Raw genomic sequence first — 12716 nt, 5'->3', positions numbered from 1 at the left:
CCGAAACATCAATAACACACCCATAATATCATAATCAATAAACTTCTTCAAGTTAAACATTATTCAATCCTCACAAATCTCTTTCAAATCATCCACAACCATGACTACAATACAACAACATATTCATTCTTCCCATAGTTCTTCCTCAACGTCATAAGCATCATCCATAATAAGCTTATACCCATCTCATACTAAGAATCATGACTTAAATTAACTTACTACTCAAAATACCATTATTTCCATATTGGAGCCCATATTCTACTTTCTTCTCTAATCCAAGTCATTCAACCACTCAATGCTTTTAATAACATGAAATAGATGTAAAACTCACCTTTGATTATATAGGAATGATCTTTGGATGAAGATACTTCACTTGAGAAAACCCCAACTTCAATTCCAAGGGAAATCTTGACTTCCACCAACCCTAGTGATCTTCTCTACACTTGATTCTCTTGGTTCTTGATGTTAAATCTTTGATTTCTCTTGGATATGTTTTAATATGGTGTATGGAATATTCTAGAGGTTTCAAGAGGTGTGGAGAAGGTGAGAAATGAAAAATAAGAACTTGGGTCTCATATATATGAATAATAAAATTTGACCCGACATGATTTATACAGACACTTATATGGTCCGTATAATCTTATACGGTCCGTATAAGTAACCGTAGAATTGCACCAACAATCAACCCATTCTGTAACTGTTATACAGACACTTATAAGGTCCGTATAATCTTATACGGTCCGTATAATCTTATACGGTCCATATAATCTTATACGGTCCGTATAAGTGACCGTATAATCTCACCAAAAATGACCCCTCACTGTGACCGTTGTACGTACCCTTATACGGCAGTATAAATTATACAGACCGTATAAATTGTCGCATAACCTAACTTTTCCTTGAAATTGATCTTGTCCATTCGTTTGATCTCCAATCCTTATAGAATCTTCTTAGGACTTTTTTAACACTTCATTAATCATCCAAGGAGCCCTATAAATCCTTCCCAAGACATCGCTAAATAATCGTTAACTCGATGCTTGCAAAAGCCTCTCCAAACACGACTTATACTTTACTTCTTTCGACGAACTTAGTTTCACCGCTTCATATTTCTTTAAAATCTTATCGTATACGCTTTGAAGCTACCACATACTCTCTTTAATGTCATAAGAACTTCGTGTTCACCTTATGTTCGCGTTAGTCTATTTACAACACAATAGCATGAAATTTCTGAGGTGTAACAGGTAGAATAGTAAAAGCATGATAGGACAAAGCATGAAACTCTATCTCATACTCAGTGACACTCATGGAACCCTGCTCAAGATGATCAAACCTCTCACACCTCTCCTCACGCAAGTTGAAAGGGACCACTTCTCTAAGAAGACTTTTGACAATTCCTCCTAAGTGGGCGGAGGTGACCTAACGGGCCTAGTCTCCAGGAATGCCCTCCACTACTGCTTGGCAGGCCAATCATCTGCATCGCCACAAACCCCACACCATTGGACTTCATTGGTCCACGGGTGTCTAATCTTTCGTGGCAGCTACCCACGAACTCATATGTAACAGTAACTGGATGTCCATCAAAAGTCTGTGGCTTCATCTTGTCAAGCTTATCCCATCTCTTCTACTCATCAACAGTCATAGTAGGCTGAAGCGCTGACTGTGCAACAATACCCGGAAGAGCTATACCCAGAGTAACAACACCTAAACTGGGGCCTGAATAGCCTGAGGAGCCACAGAGGAGGCTGTCCACGCTCTTGAAGTCTTGAAAACTGCGACTACTTGCTCGGGTGTCTGTGCTCCTATCCGAGTCTGGGATCCCTAAAAAATAGTCGGGATCATGCCTGCCTGAGGAATCCAATCAAAATAACTCAAAAGGTGAGCTATAGAATCCTGAGGAAACTTTACAACAGCGGGAACTGGAGAAGCCTAACCCGGTACCTCTACAGGTACGTCACCCTCGACCTGGTCACTGCCCTCTGGCTCGAGAGACGCCTCACAGGCAGGATCATGAGCGGCTGCGGGTGCTTTAGCAACACGGGCTTCAGTCCAGTCTCGACCTCTACCTCTACCTCGTCTCCTACCTCTCCTAGCAGCTAGGATAACAGGTACGGGTGTTGGTACTGGTACTGGACCCTGACCACCTGCAGCGACTGACCGTGTCCTCACCATCTGTGAGAGAATGAAACAAAGAGATCTTAGAACACATTAGAAGCAAATACGCCCGGTAAGAAATCAAAGATGTGAATTTTGTTAAATGTCCTACAACCTCCCAAGGATAAGTACGAAGCTCTTCGCACCCATCTATGAGAATCTAATAGACATTGGCCTTGTATTGGTGAGATCGATTAACCTAGGGCTTTGATGCCAATTTGTCACAACCCAAAATCCCAAGTCGTGATGGCATTAGTCCAATGTACTAGTAAGCCAACACAACAATATATAGAATGAATTAAAGTGCGAAAATAAAGCATACAAGTCATTTCATAAGTCTTAGTAAATCTCGAATAAAATACTAAGTAGTTATTACAATAAAACACCCAAAATCAGATTTCACCATAATACAAGGACCAACTAAGGGTAATAAGAGTCTAATACATGATAAGCTATCTGAAAATGAGAAAGCCAGGGAAATAAAGATATGGAGAAATTCGAAGTGTTGCACCTCAAAAATTTTCGCATTGATTGCGTTGAACTAATGTAAGCTCGGAAGAGGTCATGGTACCCTTATAAGGTTAAGAAGGACTTCTGAAAAGTGCTAAACAAAGGTCTAAAGGTTTCAGGATCAAGTGAATCGAAAAAATTAAGTTTGTTGAAAATTTGGGAACACTTGGCAGAATTTTGGTCTAATTTGGGAGAGGCATATCTCCTAGAATAGGAGGAGTCATGGAATCCATAACCTAAGCAAATTCAAGTTCAGTGAGTCGTCTTGCCAATGCAACTGACAGATCACAATTCTAAGAAGTACAGGATAAGTTACGGCCCGTACAAAAATGTACGTCCCGTACATTTTGGACGTAGCTTACCCGAAATTTATAGAAAGTTGAATTTTTTTTACTTCCAAGTACAAGATGAACAGCAGGGCGTACTATGAAAGTATGGGATGAACAGTAGGGCGTACTTTGAAGTATGGCCAGTACCTTTTGGTCGTACTTTGCTCGGATTTTTCCAAAAACTTGAAAGTCGGTGGAGACTTCCTATAAATAGATTTCCATGACCTTGGGTCATCATTTTTAACCAAAATAAATCCCTAATGTATCTCTAAGTTCCCTCTAACATCCATAAACACCCCAAATCATTCCAAGAGAAGATCAAACTCCAACACCCTCAACTATTTCATAAAAAGTGAATCAATTTAACGGTGAATTTATCATAACTTCTATCCCAACAATCATTAACCTCTAATTTATGGGTTTCTAATCAATTTACCCCTTTCAAAACACATTTTATGCCAAAGTTCCCATTTTTATTAGAACCCTAAGTCTTAATGCATAATTCTCATCATTAATAATTGAATTCTCATCCTAGGAAGTGATAATCTATACTCCCAAATGATAGAGCAGTAATAAAATTACTTTCCACAATTTATTCAAGGTTTTACTATTTCTAAGGTTCTAGGACCTTCACCCACCATTGATGGACCTTAAACTAATTATGGAACTTGAAGAAGAAAAAGGAATGAACCACATAAAGATTAGAACTTACCTTCAAGGAGGAATTTCACCCTAGCCTTTGAAAACCGTCTCTCACTTTCTTGGGAAGTGTGTTTGGTGAAATGAGGGTAATGACTTCGAAAGCTCAATATAAAAATAGGTTTCTACCCCCCGACCTTCGCTGCAGCGGTCCCCAGCTTCACTGCAGCGGTCCCCAGCTTCACTGTAGCAATTGCTACTTTCACTACAGCGGGTTTGCTGCAGCGGTCATGAGCTTCGCTACAGCGGACCTGCTGGTACCGCCTGCACGAATAGGGTAAACCAGAACCTACCTGGAAGGCCGAACAATAATATCACCAACAATCACTCCTTACACTTCCCTTTCTTCTGAGCCTTGAGATAGAGAAAGTCTATCCGTATTCGACTCTGGGTGGATTTGATGTATTTTCTTACTTCCGTATATTTCTATATAATTATCATCAGACTTACGTGATTCTTATCTCTTCCGCTTGTTATTTGTTTATTTATGACTTTGCAATTGTTGGGATAAGGGTTCGCCTATCGAGGTGGGAAAGGTAGGTGCCCATGCAACTTAGTTAAATTGAGTCGTGACAACCAACAAATGACTTGCAAGGTAAAAGTCATATTTAAACTTTCCGAGAGGCAATGAGATGGGAAATGTTATTATGTTATTGTATGATTTTGTGTTGTTGAATACGGTATCCTATATGACATACAGATTGGGTTTATTGTAGTTAGGCATTGGTGGTACCCAATTTACAGAGGAAACTATGCCAAAATTTTCATAGAAATATGCATAAACAAGTATACCTCACCTTCTCTAAAACATTCGAGGACGAATATTTCTAAAGGTGGGGAGAATGTTACACCTCAAAATTTTCACGTCATTTGCATCGTAAGTAAACTAATGTAATCTCGGAGAGTTCATGGAAGCCTTGTAAGATTAAGGAATACTTTTAACAAGTTCTAAGCAAGGGTCTTAAGGTTTCGGGATCAAGTGAATCGAAGAAATTAAGTTTGTCGAAATTTTGGAAAACTTGGCAGAATTTTGGACAAAAAATTTTGATTCAAATTAAGAGAGGGGTATCTCCTAGAATATTAGGAGTTATGGAATGTGTCACCTATGTAAATTTAAGTTCATTGAGTCTATTTTTATATCAACAAACCGTTCGTCGATACGACATCGGAGTAGAAAGTTATGTGCGTTTAAAGTCGGCTGTGAGAGGCTTCACCTCGAATGCGAGCCTAGGCCAAACAGTGAGTCGGTGGAAAACTGACTTTCCACCATATAAATACCCTTTCTCTCTACTTTTATCATAATTTTCATTTATTTTAATCTCTAGAATCCTCCATATTTCTCTCCTAACACCTCTAACTCCTTAGATCAAGAATCCAACAAAATTTACATACTAACTAGCTTGGGAAGTTCGTTATAACATCGTAATTCTCTTGATTGTTCGAGGGACGAGACGAGGAAGGTGGAATTTCAAATCCAAGCCTTACAAGAGTCAACTAAGTCTATTAAAGTAAGGATCTTGATCCATATTGGTATAATTACGTCTAATCGGAGTTGTGGTCACGAGTTAAGAACGTATTATGCTAAATTGAGATGAGGGAATTATATGTTTGTATGGAATGTAATTGAAGAGGTGATATGGATGGTGAGTTGACTGATGTGTTGTAGATATTGATTGGGATGTTGTTGTGATCTTGGAAACGTAGTAAAAATAGGGGAAATGCTGCCCGAATTTTTAGAACCCTGAATTGTCCTTCGATATAGAACCTATATATGTGATATACGAACATGTTGGGACATAAATAAGGGCATATCCTTCAATATAGGTGTGTGGAAAAGACAAGCTTCGGAATAGGAAATTCCTTCAAGTAACAACTTGTTAACTGAGGTATGTATGTATTTGTTTCCTTCTTTCTTTGGCACACATCCAACTAGAATATGAATACGAGTGTTCCATAACAATTCACTCCATTCCTATGTTATGTATTTCAAATTTTAAGGCCTTAATTATTTGATTGATTCTTGAAATATTATCATGGTAATCATCATTAAGTTATTTCTTTGGATTCGATACGAATTCCATAATTCATTCGGAGGTTACAAACCTTACGTCACTCTGAGAGGCCCAATGTCAATTCATTGACTCCTCATGCATTATATATATATATATATATATATATATACATATATATATATATATATATATATATATATATATATATATATATATATATATATATATATATATATATATATGCATGCATGTATGTATTGCACTAGTTTGCTATACCGCGCCTCGCTATAGTCGGCCGGGCAGGCACGTAGATGTGCACACCACTGCAGTGGGAATGTTATGATGATACCCCAAACGCGGGATGATGATGATACTACTATATGTATATACTTGCATAAGATATTTTTAAACTCACACATTGCATATTGTACGTTCTAAGATGGTTTAGGTTACTTCTATCCTCTTTATATTTCTCTCTTACTTATGTTATTGATTCCTTCCCTACATACTCAGTACTTTTATCCGTACTGACGTCCCATCCTATGGGACACTGCATTTCGTGCTACAGGTCCTGTCAGATTTTTTGGAGAGCAACCACAGTAGGACTTCCAGCTTCTACGGTGTCAGTAAGTGCCACTACTCCGAACTTGCTATCTTTCGGTACATTTATATTAGCATGATATATGTTCATATGCACACTCTTACAGGATCATAGACACAGTAAGGTATGGAGATATTATGTCTGGCCTTGTTTTGGTTTTGATATTCTCCTGATAGCCTTGTCGGCTTTATGACACTCATGATGTTGTAGCGGCCTTGTCGACTCACTTATATGTGTGTGTGTGTGTGTGTATATATGTTGGATTATTGCATATTTCTGTATATGGGCCTTTTCTGGGTGCAGCTATCCTTCGAGTCATACCAAATGATAATCATGGTAATTGTTACACCAGGTGATATCCGGCCTATGGGTCGGTGCCGGTCATGCTCCTCATCGGGGTATGACAAAAGAAAGTGTATATTGTTATTGTATATTGGTATACTTAGGATGTTTGGTGTTTATTCTTTGTATGGGCAGTGAAATGAAGTCTTTAAGGACTCTTGTAGGCTGCTTGTTGTTATTGTGGGTTGTTGTATATGTTGAGGTAATTGGAGAGTAAGGGGAAATGCTGCCCGTTGTTACTTTACAATCAAGTTGTCGTTGATATACGTGATATACTAGCCCCATCTAAGTTTATATATGTATTCCTTGTTATAGGATTGTTGGATTGCTTGGTCGACTTTAGGTATGTTAAGGCTGCCCTTTATTTCTTAAGGCATGATCCCATTATTGTGAACTTACACGTGATATCAATAATGCCTCTATTCCTATAAATACTAAAGCTTATGGTCCTTGATGTTCTTATGATATTATTGATCTCATCTTATGAATATTGATCTGTTACGCCTCTCGTTTTCGTCGTAAGAAAGTCTACGGCTTCCTAGTTATGTATACGCTTAGTACGGGGATTCGTACCCGAGTTTATGAGATATTAAGTGCCTTACCTCGCGTATACCGAAGTAAAAGTATATGTTCCTTACAATGTGATAGGACTAGAAGTTAAACGAACCAAATCAAAATGAATCGAAGCAACTCAGGGAAATAAGGACCAGTGCACTTTGATGGTGTACAAGGATGGGCGTCAACATATTGACGTGGAATATTTTCATGCCATCAACATGCCGAGGTCCCTTAATCTCAGGTGGCAGAAGGATGGCGCAAGTCGATGATCGTCGACATGTTGACGAGCCGTCGACCCTGAGGCGGTGGAACTTTGTTCCATTTGATATATATATAGCCATATCACATTTTCGTTCTTATTTTTCACCCTTCCAACCAGAGTCAAACCCTAATATATTCCTCCCAACCTCTCCCAACATGTTAGTGAGATTTTAGTAAGATCCGAGCCTCGTGAACCTGAACTAGTGAAGAGAAAGTTGTTCCTAGGGTTCTATTAAAGTTGTTGAGCTTAGGAGTTGGATTTGGAGTTTGATTCCGGGAGTTCCAATTCCTTTAACGTATGTATATGATTCTTACCTATGTTATTGAGTTGATTACCAAGAGTTTTAGTGATTTAAAGTAAAGGAAATATAGGTATGGAAGAGGTAAGTTGATTGAGTTTAAAGATGAGACTAGGGGCTTCTTTGAGATGGATTTGATTATATTTTAATATGTAAGTATTGGTATTCTTGTTGTTGGTATTGTTGTTGATGATTGGATTGAATTGGAATTTGAGGGATTGTTATGTTTACAGAGGAAATGCTGTCCGAATTTCGTTAAGTTATAAGCTAGTTTAAAGGTTGGAATATAAGCATGTTCCAGTCTAATAGTTGGCATACTTGGTCTTGTGTGTAGATTTGTCAAGCCCGGGACATAAGAATAGTTAGCTTAAGAAGCGGATAAGGTATGTTAAGGCTATCCCTTTTATTCATTTTGGCATGATCTTTATGATACGAACGAATGAAGTAAACGAGCGAGTTACAAAGATTCTATTCCTAGACAGTATATGATCCATTGTATCCTTGATTTCATATGTTTCATGTCTATAGCTTCTAAAAATCTACTATATTAACATACTAGCTTCTTATGTTACTGGGAGATCTTATGTTGCCCTAAGGAGTTCAGAGCATACCCTGCCTGCGCCAGATGAGCTTAGAAGGGTTCCAGTCCCAGCCCAGCTCCAGCACCTGCCCCAGTGCCTCTAGTTCCTCAGCCAGATGCATCGGGTCAGGATATGTGAGATGCTATATATTTGTTGACTAGAGTGGTAGCCGCCTAGGCTCGGCGTCAAGGAGTTGGTGTTGATCAGGCAGACCGAGCAATTAGTGCGAGGGTAAAAAAAATTCTTGGTTTAGATCCCCTAGAATTCTCCGGGTTGAGGCAGAATATGGACCCCCAGGACTTTATTGATAGCATGCAGTGGACTTTGAGGGTCATGCATGCTAATGAGGTCGAGTCAGTGGAGTTGGCTTCTTATAGGCTCCGTGATGTTGTAGTGTAGTGGTACCAGACATGGGAGATATATAGGGGAGAAGATGCCCCTCTAACCATTTCGCAAGAGTTTTTAGAGGCCTTTATTAGCCATTATTTGATGCCAGAGGTTCGGCGGGCCCGAACAGATAGGTTTTTACATATTTAGCAGGGCAGTATGAGTGTTCGAGAGTACAGTGTTCACTTTGATTGGCTAGATATGCCCCAGTTATGGTGGCTGAGATGGAGGATTGAGTTCACCATTTTGTGGTCGGTTTAGGGCCACATTTGATTGACGAGTGTATAATGGCAGCCAGGTATGGATATTTCTCGCATGCAGGCATATGCACAAAATTTGGAGGATCGTAAGCATCAGTGGAGGACAGAGTGCAAGCATGACTGGGGCCATGGTAAGAGAGCTAGGTCTTTAGATGCTGTTGATGAGTTTAGACAAGGACAGAGACAGCAGTATTTCTAGTATCCATCCCATTCAGCGGCGAGTGCACCTCCGCGGTTTTCAGGTCAGAGGTATGATCGACATTTTTATTCCGGAGTGGGTCAGAGTTCCAGATCTTCGAGTTCTCAGTATAGATCGGAGTCAGGCCAGATGAGACCACCTTTTCCCCGGTGTGCCCAGTGTACTAGATTACACGCTGGACAATATCGATTAGAGTCAGATGCTTGTTATGCTTGTGGCCAGCCAGGTCATGTGATGAGGGTGTGTCCGTCGAGGGGTGGTATAGGTATTGTTCAGCCTAGAGGGTCCATAGGTAGTTCTTCTTCATCGGTGCGCCCTTCAGGGTAAGGTTCTCAGACACCAGCAGGACGTGGTAGAGGAAAGGGTGAAACATCTAGTTCATGCGGTCCTCAGAATTGCATCTATGCGTTAGCTGGTAGACAGGATCGTGAGTCGTCTCCTCCTATAATGTATATGCACCGATTGACCAGCTTCTACTTTGTCATATGTTACTGTGTTTGTTACTGGTAAGTTTGGGATAGAGCGTGAGTCGATTAAACCTTTTGAGGTGTCTACACCAGTTGGTGACCCAGTCATAGCTAGACGAGTATATCGAGGTTGTGTAGTTATAGTTTGTAATCGCCATACCATAGCAGACCTGATTGAGTTAGATATGATCGATTTTGACGCTATTATGGGTATGGATTGGTTGGCTTCCAGTTATGTTAATGTTGATTGTAGAATGAAGGTGGTTCGGTTCTAGTTTCCAGATGAGCAAGTTTTAGAGTGGAAGGGTAATGCTGCTTTGCCGAGGGGTAAGTTTATTCCTACCTCAAGGCAAGTAATATGATCAGAAAAGGGTATATTTATCACCTAGTTCGGGTTCAGGATGTACAAGCAGAGTCACTAACCTTTCAGTCTGTTCCTGTGGTTAGTGAGTTCCCAGAGGTGTTTCCAAATGAGCTTCCAGGCATTCCGTTAGAGTAGGAGATTGATTTCACTATCGATCTATTACCAAATACTCAACCAATATCCATTCCTCCTTATAGAATGGCACCTGCAGAATTGAAAGAACAATTGAGGGATTTACTTGATAAGGGCTTTATTAGACCAAGTACATCGCCGTGAGGAGTGCCGGTATTATTTGTAAGAAATAAAGATGGCTCTTTGCGAATGTGTATTGATTACAGGAAATTGAATAAAGTAACTATAAAGAACAAGTATCCACTTCCAAGGATTGATGACTTATTCCACCAGCTGCAGCGTGCCAAATGTTGTTTGAAGATAGACTTGAGGTCGGGGTATCATCAGGTTAAAGTAAAGGAGGAACACATTCCAAAGATGGCATTCAGGACCAGATATAGGTACTATGAGCTTCGTGTTATGTCATTCGGGTTAACTAATGCTCCAGCTGTATTTATGGACTTGATGAATCGTGTATTCAAACCTTTTCTAGATCTATTCGTGATTGTATCTATAAATGATATTCTAGTTCATTCACCGTCAGAGGCTGAACATGCAGATCATCTACGTGCAGTGCTTAGAGTTCTTCGAGATAGAGAGTTATATGAGAAGTTTTCTAAGTTTGAGTTCTGGCTGAACTTCTTGGCTTTTCTGGGTCACATTATTTTAGATGAAGGCGTTAGAGTGGGTACTCAAAAGATTGAGGCTGTAAGGAATTGGCCAAGACTCACGACACCAAAAAAGATACGTAGTTTCTTGGGTCTAGCAGGATATTATAGGCTGTTCGTAGATGGATTTTCTTCTCTTTCAACCCCACTGACGAAGCTAACTCAAAAATCAGCTAAGTTTCAATGGACGGATGCATGTGAGCAGAGTTTTTAGATATTGAAGGACAAGTTGACCTCATCACCCGTCTTGACTCTTCCAGAGGGAACAAATGGCTACGTGATATATTGTGATACTTCAGGTATTGGGTTGGGTTGTGTATTTATGCAATACGGTAAGGTTGTTGCTTATGCTTCTAGACAGCTGAGGAAGCACGAGAAGAATTATCTAACCCACCATCTTGAGTTAGCCACAGTAATCCATGCTTTGAAAATGTGGAGGCACTACTTATATGGTGTCAATGTTAATATCTATACTGACCATAAGAGCCTCCAGTACATCTTTAAGCAGAAGGACTTGAACTTACGTCAGAGGCGATGGCTAAAGCTGCTAAAAGACTATGATGTTGATATTCTGTACCATCCTAGCTGATGCTTTTAATTGTAAGTCCATGGGTAGTTTATCTTATATTCAACCATAGAAAAGAGAGATAGCCCACGAAGTTCGGCAGTTAGCTAGCATTGGAGTTCGGTTGTTAGACTCAGGCGATACAGGAGTTACTGTCCAGGATACAACGATGTTATCTTTGGTAGTTGAGATAAAGAAGCGTCAGTATGAGGATCCTATTTTAGTTCATTATTGAGATACGACTCCACAGAAAGAAAAGACACCCTTTGTGATTGCAGGGGATGGAGAAATTAGGTATCGAGGTAGATTATACGTTCCTACTATTGCAGGGCTTCGTCGGCAGGTTATGGGGGAAGCCCTCTATTCTCACTATTCTATTCATCCAGGCATAACAAAAATGTACTATGTTATTAAAGAAGTATATTGGTGGGATGGTATGAAAAAGGATATAGTGGATTTTGTCACTCAGTGCCCAAATTGTCAACAAGTTAAGATAGAGCACTAGAAGCCCGAAGGTTTATTATAGGCTATTGAGATTCTGACATGGAAGTGGGAGGTAATTAATATGGACTTCATTATAGGTTTACACCGTACTCAGTGTAAGTATGATTCAATATGGGGCATAGTTGATAGACTTACAAAGTTAGCCCACTTCCTACCTGTCCGAACTACTTATTCAGCTGAAGATTATGCAAAGCTCTACCTTAGAGAGATTGTCCGACTTCATGGTGTTCCTACAGCCATTATTTCAGATAGAGGAGTGCAGTTCACTGCTAACCTCTGGAGATCTTTCCAGAATGGATTGGGGACTCAGGTGATTTTTAGTACCGCATTTCACCCGCAGACAGATGGGCAACCTGAGCGTACTATACAAACACTTGAGGATATGCTGAGGGCTTGTGTAATTGATTTTTGAGGTAGTTGGGATGACAATTTACCTCTTATTAAGTTTTTATATAACAACAGTTACCATTCCAGTATTCAGATGTCTCCTTATGAAGCTTCATATAGGCGAAGATGTAGATCACCCATAGGATGGTTTGATGTTAGAGAGAGTCAGCTACTAGGCCCAGACTTAATACAACAAGCGGTTGACAAAGTGAAAGTGATTCAAGAAAGGTTACTAGTGGCATAGAGTCAACAACAATCCTATGCAGATAATCGGCGACGTAAGTTAGAGTTTGAGGTAGGCGATTGGGTCTTCCTGAAGATCTCGCCTATGAAGGGAGTGATGAGATTTGGCGAGAAGGGTAAGTTAAGCCCTCGATACATTGGGCCATATAGAATAATTTGTACAGTGGGTAAGGTAGCAAATGAGTTAGAGCTACCTTTTGATCTGGAATATGTACATC

The 12716-nt window shown here is 39.8% G+C and overlaps 1 protein-coding gene across 1 annotated transcript in view; it reads left to right on the top strand.

Annotated features, from left to right (window-relative positions):
- The first annotated feature begins 9030 nt into the window (after positions 1-9030).
- The window catches only part of LOC132644206 (receptor-like protein 9DC3), a 44826-nt gene continuing 41140 nt past the window's right edge, over positions 9031-12716 (top strand). Inside the window, exon 1 of the mRNA XM_060360782.1 lies at positions 9031-9188. Within this exon, the coding sequence (XP_060216765.1) occupies positions 9031-9188 (158 nt within the window). The remainder of the gene's footprint in view (positions 9189-12716) is intronic.

This window comes from Lycium barbarum, chromosome 6, assembly GCF_019175385.1.
Source record: "Lycium barbarum isolate Lr01 chromosome 6, ASM1917538v2, whole genome shotgun sequence".
Lineage (NCBI taxonomy): Eukaryota > Viridiplantae > Streptophyta > Magnoliopsida > Solanales > Solanaceae > Lycium > Lycium barbarum.
The sequence above is the reverse complement of the archived record's forward strand: the minus strand, read 5'-3'. Positions and strand labels throughout refer to the sequence as shown.